The 15252-nt window shown below is 36.7% G+C and overlaps 1 protein-coding gene across 10 annotated transcripts in view; it reads right to left on the bottom strand.

The window, feature by feature from the left end:
- Positions 1 to 201: 201 nt before the first annotated feature.
- Positions 202 to 15252, bottom strand: part of POLN (DNA polymerase nu) — a 99026-nt gene continuing 83975 nt past the window's right edge. For 9 of the 10 annotated variants that reach the window (XM_064418885.1, XM_064418880.1, XM_064418886.1 and 6 more), the window contains 3 exons: positions 12851 to 12918; positions 4270 to 4331; positions 202 to 1363 (listed from right to left, as the gene is read on the bottom strand). In XM_064418885.1, the coding sequence (XP_064274955.1) occupies positions 1295 to 1363; positions 4270 to 4331; positions 12851 to 12918 (199 nt within the window). In that variant the 3' untranslated portion in view covers positions 202 to 1294. Of the gene's footprint in view, positions 1364 to 4269; positions 4332 to 8567; positions 8627 to 12850; positions 12919 to 15252 lie in introns of all 10 variants that reach the window. The other variant, XR_010361563.1, reaches the window with a different exon arrangement.

The following is a 15252-nucleotide window of genomic DNA, read 5'->3' as shown; positions in this document are numbered from 1 at the left end:
GGACCCTGCTCACAGCACCTGGCACGGTGTCACAGCCATGCAGGCTGGATCCCCCTGCCAAAAAGCCCACCCCAGTTAATGTGCAGCAGGCTCTGACTTTGCTTACATGATCAATGCCAGTTTGGTAAGGATCAATTTTTAGAAACTACTGACTCACGTCAGCTGACAGGTTATGTATGATTAATAAGCAACATAAGAAAACAATGTTTAATAGTTTAATGGCTTTAAGTGCAAAGTAAAATTAATTAATTATGCAAATTAAAAATGCTGCAAAGTCTTTACAATCATACAGTTCTAGAATTTAAATTGTATTACTGCGATAATTTGATGTCTAATGCTGAAACATACTGAACAACTCTTAAAAGTTTTGTGCTTGACTTTTACTTCTGAATAATTAGTAGACTTCAAGGACAATTTCATATTCCACAAGCATAGAGACAGAATTCGTAAAACAGTAATGTTATGAAACAAATCTCATTTGAAGAATAAACTCTACAGAAAAACAAATTATTACTAAAAAATCCAAACATTGAAGTAAAAGCCTGAATCCTAAAAAGGATCAGGCTGAATCTTAAAATTTATCTAAACAATATTTATCATTGTATCAGTAATAAAAATAATAAATTAGGCAAAACTGTAATACTTTGTCTAAAGTATGCTAAGGCTATGGTGCAAACTCAGTTTGAAATTAATTGGATGGACAACAATCTCCTTATTTTTAATACACTTAAACTTCTAGTTTTGTTTACCTGTTTTGCTCCAAAATTCTAGACAAAAGTTAATTTCATTAACTCCTTTTCTAAGTCTGAGGAACGGGACAGTTAATATGTGACGAACACCAAGCAGTACATTCTACTCACAAAATACAAAATAAGCTGAACACAACAGTTAAGCATCTGACACAGTTCAAATACTGCCAGCTTATAAGTATTTCTACACTTCAGAAAATATTTAACATTAAAGTCTAAACATCTGTGTAACTCAAATATATTTGTGGTGCTCCCAAAGGGTTAATAGTGTCTTGTTTCATTTCTTACATGTAGTAATTTAGCTGTGAACAAAAGCAGCTCCCTGCTGGATACCTTGGCTAAAGGAAACACAATGAACTGGTAAAAACCAGTTTTATCTCACTGCTGTTGCCTAGGGCTACAGACAAAATGAAGTAAAAAAATTCACATGCAGAGTATTAGGTGCTTATGAAAGATCCAGCAGCGCTGTTGCCTAGTGATTCAGTGAGGAATCAGCACAGGCCAATGAGGTGTTTGGGTACTGAATAACATCCCCAATGACTGCTTTACATCTCCTGCAATTCTGTCATACACCCCCATGATTTCCCAGTGGTGAGAATCACTTTCAAGGGAACCTGTCAGGGAAAAAAAATAAAAATTTAAACAAATAAACACATCACATACAGCAAGATTACTATTTTTTGCTTTTCCTTTTGGATGTGATACAGCTCCAGATTACATGCCTATCCAGTGTGGAATGTTCTTCACTTGTATTAATACTCAATTATTGCTACAATTCTGATAAAAATACCTTAACAATTTAAACTAACATTTAGTTTTCAAATGGCAAATACATGTTACTGAATTGCAATGAATACACTAAAGCAAAATTCATCTCATGCTTTTAAAAGAGCTACAAATGATGGTTTTGATGTTTATCATCAGCAACTCTGTCAGCAATGCATAAAGACAGAGGGTTTTTTACACCCCCCCCCCCCCCCCACTTTTCAAGTGCTGGGGTATTTTTATTGTTGCTTTGGTTTAATTTCAGTTTGTTTTGCAGTTCCTGGTGCTCTTGTACACAGTAGATTTGTTGACATGAAGGCTGCCTCATTAGCATGGACTATATTTTGGGGAAAAAAAACTACTTCAAAGATAAAGCATCCTTCACCTCAAAGAAGAAAAAGAGATCTCTCCCCATTAAGACTATACGTGTGCTCTACTTTAGTGACATTTTGTCTCCATATTAAGAAATAATATTTATATTAAGGGAGCACATAATACATATTTAGTTGAAGTCTGCTGAAGGAGAGCAGGAGCATTTCACAAAAATCTTTTCATCTTCAACATCTCTAATCCTAAAAGACATTTTTCTACTGTATAGAAAGGTAAACAACATGAACAAAAAAAACAGCCTTTTTTTTTAAAAATCACTCTCAATTTCTTCTCTGAGATCAAACTTTATGTTTTCTATCTGGCCTCTGTCATTGATCTCTTTTTGAGGCTTCAGAGGAAGGTGAAGTATCTCCATGATGGAGGCAGCCTAACGTGCTGCACGAGCAGAAGTATGTCAGGACTGCCACAGTCATTTGCTTAGGAAAAGGAGACCAAACAAAGGTAATGAAATATGTATCTCCAAATACTTCTACTGCCTACTAAAAAATCCTAATCTTTGAAAGCCCCAGATAACTACTTATTGTCTAAGAATGTGTTTCTTTTCACCTACTAAGGCAGAGCTGGTGTTTAAAGGAAAATTACTGTTCTCATGGGAATGACACCTTGACGCCACCTGCTTAATGCATTGAGAAGGATTTGTCAGTGTGTGACAGTAAAACCCCTCAGACAGAGGTGAATAACAAGGGATGTCCCATTTGTTCACAGGACATTGAAACCTTCTGCCACTTAATGGTTAGTCTGAAAAATGTAACACTAAAATGATATTCTAGCCCTGCAACTAGGAACACCCTCAGTAACCATGTCAACACTTGTCTTTCTTAGAAACCTGTTACAGTGCTTATATTTATTTCATGACCATGACTTCCTCAGAGAAAGTATGAATGCTGTTACCTATGAAAAAACACCAAAAAGTCTCCTTAAACTTCTCCTATGCAGAAAGGACTCTAGTGTTGCTATTCACTTTATATGCCACCAATAATACCATATTTGATTATTTTTAAGAACCTTATAGGAGCATCAATGCCAGGCAAGTAATACAGTAATTAAAAATATTTAAATGTAATATACCTTGGAAAACACTTCTGGCTTCTTTTTTTTTTTTTTTTTTTTTTGCCCCCAAGGAATTTGTAACAAAAGAAGAAAGGCAAACACAGGTGTACAATGTAAGCAACCTACAGAAATGCAGTTTGCAAAGCTTGGGAGTATCAGTGCAAGAGATTTATCATCCCAGTGTGGCCAAAAAGTCTCACTGGACCATATTTAGCAAACAGGAATGTAAAATCTTACAAAGGTTAAGTGAACAGTGAGGGGGGAAATCAGTAAGAGTAATTTAGATCTTGGATACCCTTCATTATCCTTTCTCAGTTTTTGTGGGAAGGATGGGTTCCCTAAGGACACATAAAGGGTTTTATAACTGTAAGGCCTCCAAAGAAAGTCTCACAAAGTGGCTGGAATGCTGCAATAGATACAGAAGATCTGCAGGAAGAAATACAAGACAAATTATCAAGTAGTTTTCTTTTTCAACTGTTTCCATTAGTGCAAGTCTGTATGTTGCAACCATTTCTGAACTAATTAGAAAAAGCTGTTTGTGTCCCTGAATCTTGATGAGTATTGATGCTGAGTGAGTGACCTGGCAACACCAAGTACTCCATTTGTCAGGACACTGGAAACCCTTGGGCTGTTGCTCACTGGAGTTTAGGGATTCCCAGGAGCTTCAGTCTTTTACCAGGCAACAAAAGCTGAGCAGTAGGCTACAGTGACAGGTACCAGTTTTGAAGAGAGAAAAACATAATTATTTTCTAATGTAATTACAATTAGGTCCAACACATAGATATCTGTGTAGTTACCTCCTCACTTTGTACAGATGTTGCTGTGGTAGATGATGTCCTCTATCTTCAGCAATGACCAGTGATTTTGTTTGCTTTGTGTGTTAGGCATCCCCACAAAAATGTTCAATAGACCCATTTTCTAAGTGAAAATTACTGAAGAAAGATCTTTTGCAATATTTTTTTCTGCAGTAACAAATGCCTGGCACATGTAGAAAGCCAGGCACATATTAAAGGGACATATTTCTCACTCTACCACACCTAACAGAAGTTTCATGGCAAAGAATGAAATAGATTTTTAAATTACCACATGCATTGCTACAACAATCTCACTTTCCAAAAGGGAGTATACTTTCTTTCAGTTATTTTCCTTTGGAACTTTTATAGTTATTTGAAAAAGCAATTACTGCAAATACGAAAATGAAATGATTGAAGTAAAAAGCAAAATAGTTGTTTCTAGATTCTTAATATAATAATGACGATGACGTACAAAGCTAAGCATGCCTGAGAAAGAAATGGAAATTCAAAATTGTCCCTACCTTCAGTGGCACTTCCAAGGCTGTGGTTTGCTGCAGGGACTCCATTATTCTTTTTACCAGTGCTATAAGGTAAATTTGAAAACCTACAGCTTTATTTTCCATGTTAGAATTGTTATATATATATATATCTGTAATATTCTGTTACATCATATCTTCATTTCTGTATAAAAAATTACCACTTACAACTTTTTCAGATTATTTTAAAGTTATATTTTATCTCTTGTGAACAGTTTAATTTCTTTTTTTAAATTGAATTTCAGGATAAAATTTAGAGAATTATTTAATTTATATATCCCATATATAAAGAAGTATAGCACCACTACATTTCATATAAAGGTATGTTAGAGCATGTGTGAGTTCTCAGTTTTCAACTTCACTACTCATAACTGCCTGTTTGATGACATTTTATATATTTTAATTTTCTTGTGCAACCATAAAACTCACTTAAAAAAAGCTGCTAGAAAAAAAGCCCACAAGAATCTGAACTTTTAAAAATATTTTACTCTTCAAAGTAAAAAGATCAGAACCAAATTTTTTTTTAAAATCATCCCTGTGGCGTAGTAGAGCTATCAGGACTTGAAACAATTAAACTTCAGTATAATTCATGTAACTTAACAACTCATCATGCCATAACGCTACACTCACTATTACTGTGCAAATGCATCTATAATTATTCCAAAACAATTATCTGCGATCAGACTTGCCATCACTGGTCCTGCTAATTAGTGTTTTGCTTGACAAGGATTGCTGCTTCAACACATACTGTTCTAATAAAAATCAAGGAGAGGATCAACATCTTTTTAAATGGAAGATATTTTTGGCTAGTGGAAGTGAAGCAGGAGTACCAGGTGGCCCCAGAACCTGCACTGCTCTGACAGGATGGGTGACTAAATAGTGGATGTGGCCATGGGCCTCACAGGCCTGAGAAGGAGCAGGGTCTGTGATGTGAGCTGGAAATGCCACAGCAAACCCACAGGATTCCTGAGCAGCTTCCTTTGAAGTTACCCCTCGCTGCACATCACAGCTCTTTGGCAGCTGAGGTTGGAGGCGAGGGAGTGACAGGAACTCTAAGAAGCTGTGGATGTTGTTGCTCTGGCTGCTGCCAAAACCTTTTCTAATGATGCCAGCAATGAAGAAGAGTCTGTAATGTTTCATGTCGTGTCACTGACACCGAGGCTGGATTGATAATAATGATGAGGATAACCAGCCTCTGCCTGAGCAGTGCTCAGACCGTGCTGCCTCACTCAATTTGTGTGCTAATGAGCTGTCATATGCTTTTCCATGAAGTCCAAACTATGCAGTAACTCAAAGTATCAGCAGATCAAGTGCCAGAGCTGAGGAAACCAAGACATTTGACACATCTATGTACAGCTACACCTGTAAACTTTCTTCATGTTAGATTTGAGGTAGTTCATGGTCCACCTTGGGACAGAGCAACATTTTTTGAGCGCAGAAACAAACATTGCAATCCACAGATTGTGAAAGGAGAAGTGCTGGCCTAAATAATTACTCATTTGTAATTCTGTCCAAGTCAACATGGCTATTAATAGAGGAGTGTTGGACTGCCTCTGTCTTGAGAAGCCCACTCTGAATTTCAACAAGCTGTCAGCTCCAGGAGGTCAGCAATGCAGCAGATGCTGGGGCACCCCAGCCAGGTGGGATGCCTTCAGAAGGCTCAGTGTGTTACCAGTCAGTCCTGGGTAAACATTTTTTCCAAGTTATGACTACACAAAACTTTTGAGAGGATAACACCTGAATTCTGCACTTTTATGCAGAATCACTCAGCCCTGTGTGTCCCACCAGACACTTATGAAGGGCACACTCAACTCTGTTCAGCTTAACATTTCTTGTGTTGTTAGATAAATAAACAGCAGTAGAGCATTTGGGCAAGGAGAGGAATAGGTCTTCTTCACAAAATGAGTTCCAACAGACAGTAAATGATGGAGCATGAGTCAGCAGCATCCCTTCCTGGGCTGAAATAAGTGAGTGATATGACAAAGGCTGCTGCCTGCCTGTGCACTGAGTTAGACCTGTTTTCCCCAAGTTCTCTAGACCTCTGAATTGACTAGTTCTGTCCCATTTAGCTGTTATCCCCAAAAGGGGATTCACGATGGCAGCAATGACTGCAGCAGCTTTCTCTGTTGGTTCACACACATTTTCGCTCTAAGGCATCTGGCACAATCAGAATTCTGCTGCATTCTTAAATACTCTTAATTTTAAAATGCACAGATTAAAGTGGCCACATCAGTGAACAAACCCAATGGTTCCTCATTCACTTTGACAACCATTAAAAACCTCTCCATGGTTTTGCTTCATTTTCTTCTTTCCTTTTTTTCTGTCAGTTCAGCTCCCTGTTCTCTTTCTCATGTCACACTGACTTTTCTCTACCCAGAGTTTAGTAAAGCCATTCATTTCAAGCAATCTGAAGTTGTTGTGCCTGCATTTCAGCCTTTTGAAACCACTCCTTTGCAAATATCAGGAAAAAGCAGCTGGATTGCCATTCCTGTTCAGTGGTCTGCTAAGACTGTAAACAGTGAAGGACAAATTTAAATACATTACAGTCTTTGCACAAAAATAAATAGGTATAGTGGCTGAATACATTTAGGCTGGAAATTTAAAGTTCCAGATTTTAGAGAGACAGAATTCTGGAATAGTCCTTAGTGGGAGTAATTTTTCATATGAAGATGATAATTTATAAAAGAGACCATATGGCATGGGGGTATGTAATCACAGGAGAAGTTCCCTTTAGTCCCGTGTACATAATATCTGATTCTCCCACTATTTTCTCAAATCTCCTTGAAAATTTCCCTCTTTCTCAAGGCTCACAATAAATAATCAGACATACACAACTATATATTCATTATCTCCTGTACAGTTTAGAGTGTAGTCACTTAAAAACAGAATCACAGCGTCTAAATAAATCTGTCTGTACCACTCTTAATTTCTTGTTTCTTTTCTAAGATTTAGACTAGAGACTTTGGGGATAATGATTATTTCTGTTCAGTCAAGAATCTAGTATATCTGGGGCATATAAATTATTAATTTTAAAAAGTTCCTTTACAGCCAGCCATGTACTGCAATGGCATCTGTGAAATGCTGTTCTCCCCATCTTTGCAAGTTATCTCTCAAAACCCATAGTCAGCAATTAGGAGAACTGTTGATTATGCTCATCTTGAAATGCTTTGCAAGTGCTAAGTATGCATGCTAAAATACTATGTATAAAAAAAATGGTGACAGCAAAGTTAAAAGATTATAGAGGAACTCATATTTTAACATATGTTTAAACATATATTAGATTTTCTTGATACTGACCAGAATAAATATGCTTCTTGAAAGTGCTGTGAATAGGAACAAAGATAAGACACGCATGCCTGCTGTGGAACAAAAGCTTATTTGTCCCTATCAAACTGAAGACATTTTTCAAGTGCACTCACCTATGAAATTATGACTCCAGAAACATGTCAAAGCTGGCCAGACATATGATCTATGGAACAGGGATTTTTGCAAATTGAAAGCTATCTAGAGGCACCTTTAGTTTATGCACCAGTGTTTTTCAAGTTAGAAAAAGGCAGCTCAGAGGACAGAAAATGTCACTAACTTGTGATGACCAGTTCATTCTTTTGTTCTTCTGTTACTGCAGTCCCCTTTTGAACATGTGCATATTTTAATGCAGCTACCTCAGTAACAAGCATAAAATTGTAGCAGAATAAAATGAAATTTCATGTAATCTGTGTGTGAGCCAAAAATGCATACTGGCAGATGTTAAAACAAAATCTAAGATACTATTCTTTGGGTAAGTGATCTTAATACCAACATAAATAGGTTTAATTTATATTTTTGTTGTTTTGGGGGGTTTTTTTGGTTGTGTTTTTGTTATTTGGTTTTGGTTTTTGGGGTTTGTTTGTTTGTTTGTTTTAACTGGTCATTTCAGTGTTCTTAAATTTAAGGTAAGTACTTCAGCTGAAATATTTTATACCTGGTAAAGTATTAGAAAAAATTGTTTCAAACTCTACATTGTACATGTATCAAAAATACAAACAGATGCAGAAATTCTTTAATTCTATCAATAGTGTATAATTATAAATGAATTCTTAAAAAAAACACCTTTAAAAATTACTCTAATGCACTGTGATATTGAACACAAAGCACTGGAATACATCTATTTCTACAAAAAGATGTTATTTCAAGTACCAAATATCTTTCATTTAATTATCACTAATGGATGCAATCAAGCAGAGAGAAAGGCATAGGAGAAGCCACAGTAATTGCCACTGGCAAAGTTCACCTTTCAAACTCACCAGCTATTTATGGAACACACATTAGAAGCCAGATTCTACAGTTGTAACTACAGGTATCCCTGTACCATAAAAAAAAAAATTAAAAAAATTGTTTTTCTTCCCCACAGAGTGTGTTCCCCCTTTTAGCTGTAATGCATTCAGCATAGTCCAAGGCCAAAGGGGCAGTCAAACACAGTATAGAGCACAGTGTCACAAACAGCCCCACAAAATGAAAAATGGAGTTCTGCCATTCCTAAATACTCTTCCAGAGTCTCTACACAGACTCACAGTCTGATCTGGGGACAGGCTGTCTACCTGATTACACAGATTTCAGGACTCAGAGGCACTGAGCCTTCTCAGATCCAAGAACCCAGTTTTTGGCATTCCCATAACATCATCATCTGCCTCTCTGCTTCCTGGGCTGCTGGAGAGCTCAAGATGTGAGGAAGCCAGACAGGCAAGCTGGCCAGAAACCAGGCAGATTATTGATGGTAAAGCTGAGAGACTTCTGCCCAAGCAAAACGAATTCCTGCCAAATGTTTTGGTTTGAACTTCCCAAGCACCCTCTAATAGGAAATTAGGATTTTAAAAAGCTCTTTTGCTGTCATGTTTTTGCCCTAAACAGAGAATTGAAGGAAATGATATGCCATATCTTTGATGAAAATTGTACCATTCAGAGCAGTATGTGCTTCATTGTATTTCAAAGTATGTCAAAGCTTGGGCACTCAAAACCTTATTATAAATAAATGATATTCTGCCTTGTCCATTCAGAGGGAGCCATATATGTACTTTAAAACTGTGGGCAATGGATTCTTTTTGAAGAAGGTATTCTTCCAAAATACAGATGAGACCTTGAGATGACCCACCTCAGGCAGTACTTTGTGCAGAAGGAGATCAGAAAAAAAAGAACACTTCTTTGCTTGTTTGCTTGTCCTCTTGTTTATCAGATTCAAAAGGTTCCAAATCATCTATGCACTATTAGATGCACTATAAATGGTATTTCTGTATATTGTAAAGTCCTGAAAATTCTTAGTGTAGCATATGAAGTCCTACACAAGACTAAAGAAAGTGCCAATACTACAATTCCTTGTGGCAATTTTCAGCTGCCATTCAAGAGAGTCTAAGAAGCAAAAGGACATTTTAATATTGTGAAGCAATTCAAAAGAGACTCTTCCATCAGGGAAATGCTGCTGAGAAGGCTTATATCCTGCATTATGATCTAATGAAATACTACTATGTACCTTTATGTTCTTAATTTATAAATCTTAAAAATCTTTTAAGATTAATGTTCATTCTACAAACAAGAAAAAGGGGACATATATTTGTTGTTGCTTTCCTGAAAAAGTAGATCAGAAGCATGACTGGAATCAGAATGCAAACATGCTGAATAGTAGGCCAGTACTTCTTGGATCACATTAAATGCAGGAGAATAACACGGCACTGAAGTGTAACCCATTAAAACCCTCAAACACTGCTCTTTAGCTTCAAGTCCACGTCTTTCCCTTTACTGAGCTTTGTGACTGTACAACTGAGATTTCTCTCTGGATCATTAAACTGCAGGCTGGAAACTGCAAGTCAGCAGATTCTGTAATTTAAAGTTTCTGAATGGACAAAAGCTCATTAGATATGTAAGGGCAAAGCTGACAGCTAAAGAATATTGGCAAATAAGAGCAAAAAGAGTAAGGATTTTAAAAAAGGGTGAGAGAACTTTAGGTAAAGAGATGAAAACTGTATTTGGACCTTCAAAGTGCTTAAGTGAATTAGGAGCACACATCCTACTGACTCCTCTTTGGTTTAACGCTCAGATATCTAACGTTACCTTACTTAGCAGCTCCTGAAATAATTGGAAAATATTAGGAGAAAAGAGTGTTCCTATTTAGGTTCATCTGAAAGGAATCTAGGTCAACTGTTCTCAGGCTGCTGTGTGATGTGAACTGAAACCATTCACACCATGGACAGGGACAATGGGGAGATGTGCTTCAGCACTCCTGCTGACTGAACTGAGATGCCTGTGCTGATACACACTTTCTCTGCCTATTCAGATCAAACAAAATCCTCATTAATGACTGAAGCATCGCCAGCTTTGGAGCCTTTTAAGACACCTTGGATTAGTTCTTCTACCAGGAGCAGAACTACTTGCAGAACACAGTCAGGGAGGTTGAAAGGAACCTTTGGAGGTTACCTGGTCCAGCCCTGCTGCTCAGAGGGCCCACCTCAACCTGGTTGCTCAGGACCTTGTGCAGACGGATTTTTTACATCTCCAGGGATGGAGACTCCACAACCTTTCAGGGCAACTTGTGCCTGAGAGTAAAACAGAGTTCCCTGACCTGCAGAGGGAACCATTTGTGTTTCAGTTTTCTGGTCCTGTCACTGAGCACCAGCACTTGCTCTGTGCCCACTCCCTTAGAATATAGTTTAGTAGGATTCCCTGAGCCTTCTCTTCTCCAGGCTGAACAGTCCCAGGTCTCTCAGCCTGCCTTCATAGAACAGATGCTCCAGTCCCTTCATCACCTTTGTCACCCTTTGTTGCACTTGCTTCAGCTGTAATGCAGAATTTTCTTTTTTTCTTTGACTCTTAGGGCAAAGTAGAAACAAATTGAAAACTCCATCTTCAAAACTTCCATCTTGAACACTCAAGTTTGGCAGCCTATGCTAAGTGCAATGACAATTTCCAAGGTATCTCACACCTCTAGAATACCCAGGTCCATTTTCTAAAGGTCATCTTAGCAACTTCAATTATAGGATTATAACTTTGAGGCACAAGAAGGAATTTACAGGTATGTTTGTTCTGCACCCTGCAGCTAGACCTGGAGATCAGCAAACTAATTACTGCACAGTGCACACTCTAAACTTGAGTATTTCAACTGCACTCTTTTTGCATTTTCAGAAAAAAGCCTCCAGTCATCATGTTTCCATAGTGGGATAATGTATTACTATTATTCATATGATAGGTAGAGGTTTTTTCTGTTATACTCGAAAAGTATTGATTTTTCTGAATTTCTTACAAATTCAGACTGGTAATGGAGATCTAAATTTGACCCAGTGGGGGCAGAATCTATGATTTTCTATATGTATAATCAACCATGAATCATTTTTATCTTTTGGGTATAGTATTAGCTCTATACTTTATGCAAATTGATGCAAAATAAGATAATAAAAATCCTACTATGCTGTCCTAGAGATGTCTTTCAATACACTATACTTCCTAACTCTGAAACTCTGATTATGTCACTTTTAGACATTACCTTTTCTGAATAGATATTGCAATCTTCTATAAATTGTCTAATGTTTTTTTTTAACTTTAAATTAGATTTTAACTCCTGTATTTAGAGCTGAAATGCTAATATATTACAATGCCCTGAATATACTGAGCTGAAGTATTTCCCAGGTACTTTGTTTAGATTAGATAGAGTTTTAATGCTCTCATTTTGAACTAATATTCACAAGAGGGATCAGTGATGAAATGAGACTAATATAGCAAATTGCACTGTTCAAATGAATGCAGCATGAGAAGGTAAAATTAATTTTTTATTAAATGCTTGTCCTATATTGGAAGGTATTTCTTGTATTGGTTCATTTAAAACATTTGTGACATTTTGCTAATGGGTTTAGCCAAACATATTGTTGAGCTTCAAACTAGACCAACGTTTGTGAATAAACACTTGGTTCGTACAGGAATAATTCCACAATTTACTAATAAATTTACAATTTAGAGACCCAACAGTCTGCTATGTGCCCTTGCTTGCTTGCTAAATTTGTACCAGATGCTGAGACAAGCTCTGGCTTAGGGAATAATGTCTGGAAGTAAGCCAGATGAGAGGATAGAAACATAGGCATGAACTTTTACTAACCTTAATCTTTAGTGCCATCATAAAGGTTTCTTAATATAAAAAAGCAGTAAACTAACTTAGAAATTACAGTATGGTATAATCTTACATGAAGAATGGAATACTTTATGTAACAGCCCTTAATCTAAAGTACTTCAAAGTGGTTTATTTCCTTCTAAAATCTTGGAGGAAATATTATTTACTTTTATAGGATTCACACACTGGATGATGAAATATTGATTAGAAAACTAAATACAAATAACCATGCTAATGAATTCCAAATGAGTATATAACATTTTATCTACATAAGAGCCAGTGGTGGAAAACATTCAGAAAAATCTGCTTAGTACACATTTTCTTAATTGTGAGAATCAATGTGCTTCTTCTCACTACTTTAGTTCTTTATTCTCTGAGAAATCACAGGATATAGAGAGTAAAAACGGGTTGGAAGAAAAGAGCAAGAGAGATTGTATTTACCTGAGAATTCCTGGATTTGAGAATCTTCTACTTCAAACAACAATTCATCATGGATCTGGGCAATTAACCTGAAAAATTTCAGAGACATAGATAATATATGTAAAAATACTTTAACAGTGCTTTCCATTCATGGATAAGTTAAAGTGAAAATAAACATCCAAAGAAAATTTAAAAATCATTAATGGACTTAAGAACTGCCTCTCCCTATATTCTGGAAACATGAAGGCCATGGTTGTAAACCCAAATTGTGCTTGCCAGCTTAAAAATGTCATTCAGGGATTTGATGCCATGACAAGATATTACTTAAAAGCAACATAATTTGCAGAAAAATGCAAGAAATTATGGAGACAGACTATGTTTTGTTAATACAGTTTCCTTTTTTGAATTGGATATAAAGAAGAAGTTCTTCCTCATGACAGTGGTGAGGCTCTAGAATTGCTTGCCCAGAGAAGTTGTGGCTGCCCCGTCCCTGGCAGTGCTCAAGGCCAGGCTGGATGGGGCTTGGAGCAGCCTGGTCTCATGGAAGGTGTCCCTGCCCATGGCAGGGGGTTGAACAAGGTGGTCTTTACGGTCCCTTCCAACCCTAACCATGCTGTGATTCCAAGATTTAAATTTAATGTCACTTGTAGACTTTTCTTAATACCTTTTCTTAATAATAGCAGTTATTCAAGTAAATAATTCTTTACAAATGGCTGAAACATCTATATGGTTATGACTTATAACTTTTCACAGCTTCTTAAGATAGTTTCACACTGCCTTAAATTACAGTGTGACATTGACTAACAGTGTGGTGAGCTCTAATAATAGATCTTAAATTATTAGTCACTTACAACACAGTCAGAAGCAGAATGAAACAGATTAACATATTTTTAATAGGAAATTAGGACACAGGACACAAAAAAGAAATAGATGAAAAGATCAGGATCATCTATAGCAAGAGAACACAGTTACATGAAAAGTTGTAATTTCTAATTCAAGTAAATTAATTAAAGCAAGAGTATCCTGATAACCATTGAAATGACAGGCAAAAGGTACAAATCAGAACAGTGAATATTAAAGATGAATAAACAGTCAATCAATGGAATAAGTGAAAATAATTGCATTTATTAAACCAGTGCAATAAAAACACAATAGATTATTGCTTGTTTCAGAATAGTGTCTCATGCCTTCAGTCAGGATTAAAGCACCATATATTCTGAATATTTGGTCAGGAAGAGTCCTTTCTTAGAAGAACTTACAATATATATGAAAACTTCATCCTAAATTTATCAGGATTTAGGAATGAAAGAATAGGATTTTCAAAACCTCTCAGCATTGTAACAACTGATCACCTCACCTCTATGCTGAAATAAAACAGGAGGAGCAGGTTTGGACTAGAATTAAGTTCTACCTGATGTATGTCCAAAAACCTGTGGAAGCAATGTAAATTAACTGAAATTTTCTTGCTGGACAGCAAAATGGATTTGATATAACTCTAGATGCTCCAGTTCACCTACTGAGTGCAGCCCAGCTCCTTTAGCTCTCCATTATGGCTAAAGGACATTTCTGTTTCTCATCCACATCATCCTGAACACCACAGCCCATCAGTCCAGCTGCACTGCCAGTGAACTCAGGAGCTGCACGGAGCTGCAGAGTTGCATCTGCCCCATCTCACACATCTAGTGATTAATTTGAAGTTCAGGACCATGTTCTGTTTGCCAAATACAGAACTAGAAGTTGGCATTGCTGGCTCTCTGTCTACCTCTGCTGCTCTCCTAACCAATGCCTTCAATTAGAAAATGGGAATAATATTTCTGAGATCTCAGAAATGAGTATTTCTAATACACTTCTATTTGCAAATGAAAGATATTACAGAAAATTTAATTAACACTAAATGTGATTTCCCAGACTGATGCCAATAATGAAACAGTATACCCTATTTCCTCCTTAATCTTCATCAAACAAGACAGATATTTTTTGATGATGTTTTATCTCTTTTTCTTACATGTTTCACAGAAAATAATGAGTTCTGGTCTTACAGTACAAGGCCACCTGCATTTTTTCAAGCTTGCTTAAGTAATAACACTTGCATGCAATGTGCTGTTCCACAGAAGGAAGGATTCAATTTGACATCAATAAAGATGAAAGGAAAAAAATCAAAGCAATTTGTACATTCAAAATTTACAGTTTTCACCATTCCCCTGCATGCACCCACCTAGCCATTACATAGCCTGAGTGAAAGAAGTTTGAAAAAGCCCCTCTACCTTTGCTTAATAGCTTAATTGAATCCTCTTCACTTTGAAGGAATATTGCAATAGCAAGCTCCTCTCATTATCCTGTGCTAAAAGGTATGGGCAACTGGATCAGAAACTGCAAACCAGGCAGACACTAGTATATTTTTATTTCTACAGATGTTAAGAATG

The sequence above is a fragment of the Passer domesticus genome, chromosome 4, assembly GCF_036417665.1.
Source record: "Passer domesticus isolate bPasDom1 chromosome 4, bPasDom1.hap1, whole genome shotgun sequence".
In the NCBI taxonomy this organism is placed as follows: domain Eukaryota; kingdom Metazoa; phylum Chordata; class Aves; order Passeriformes; family Passeridae; genus Passer; species Passer domesticus.
The sequence above is the reverse complement of the archived record's forward strand: the minus strand, read 5'-3'. Positions and strand labels throughout refer to the sequence as shown.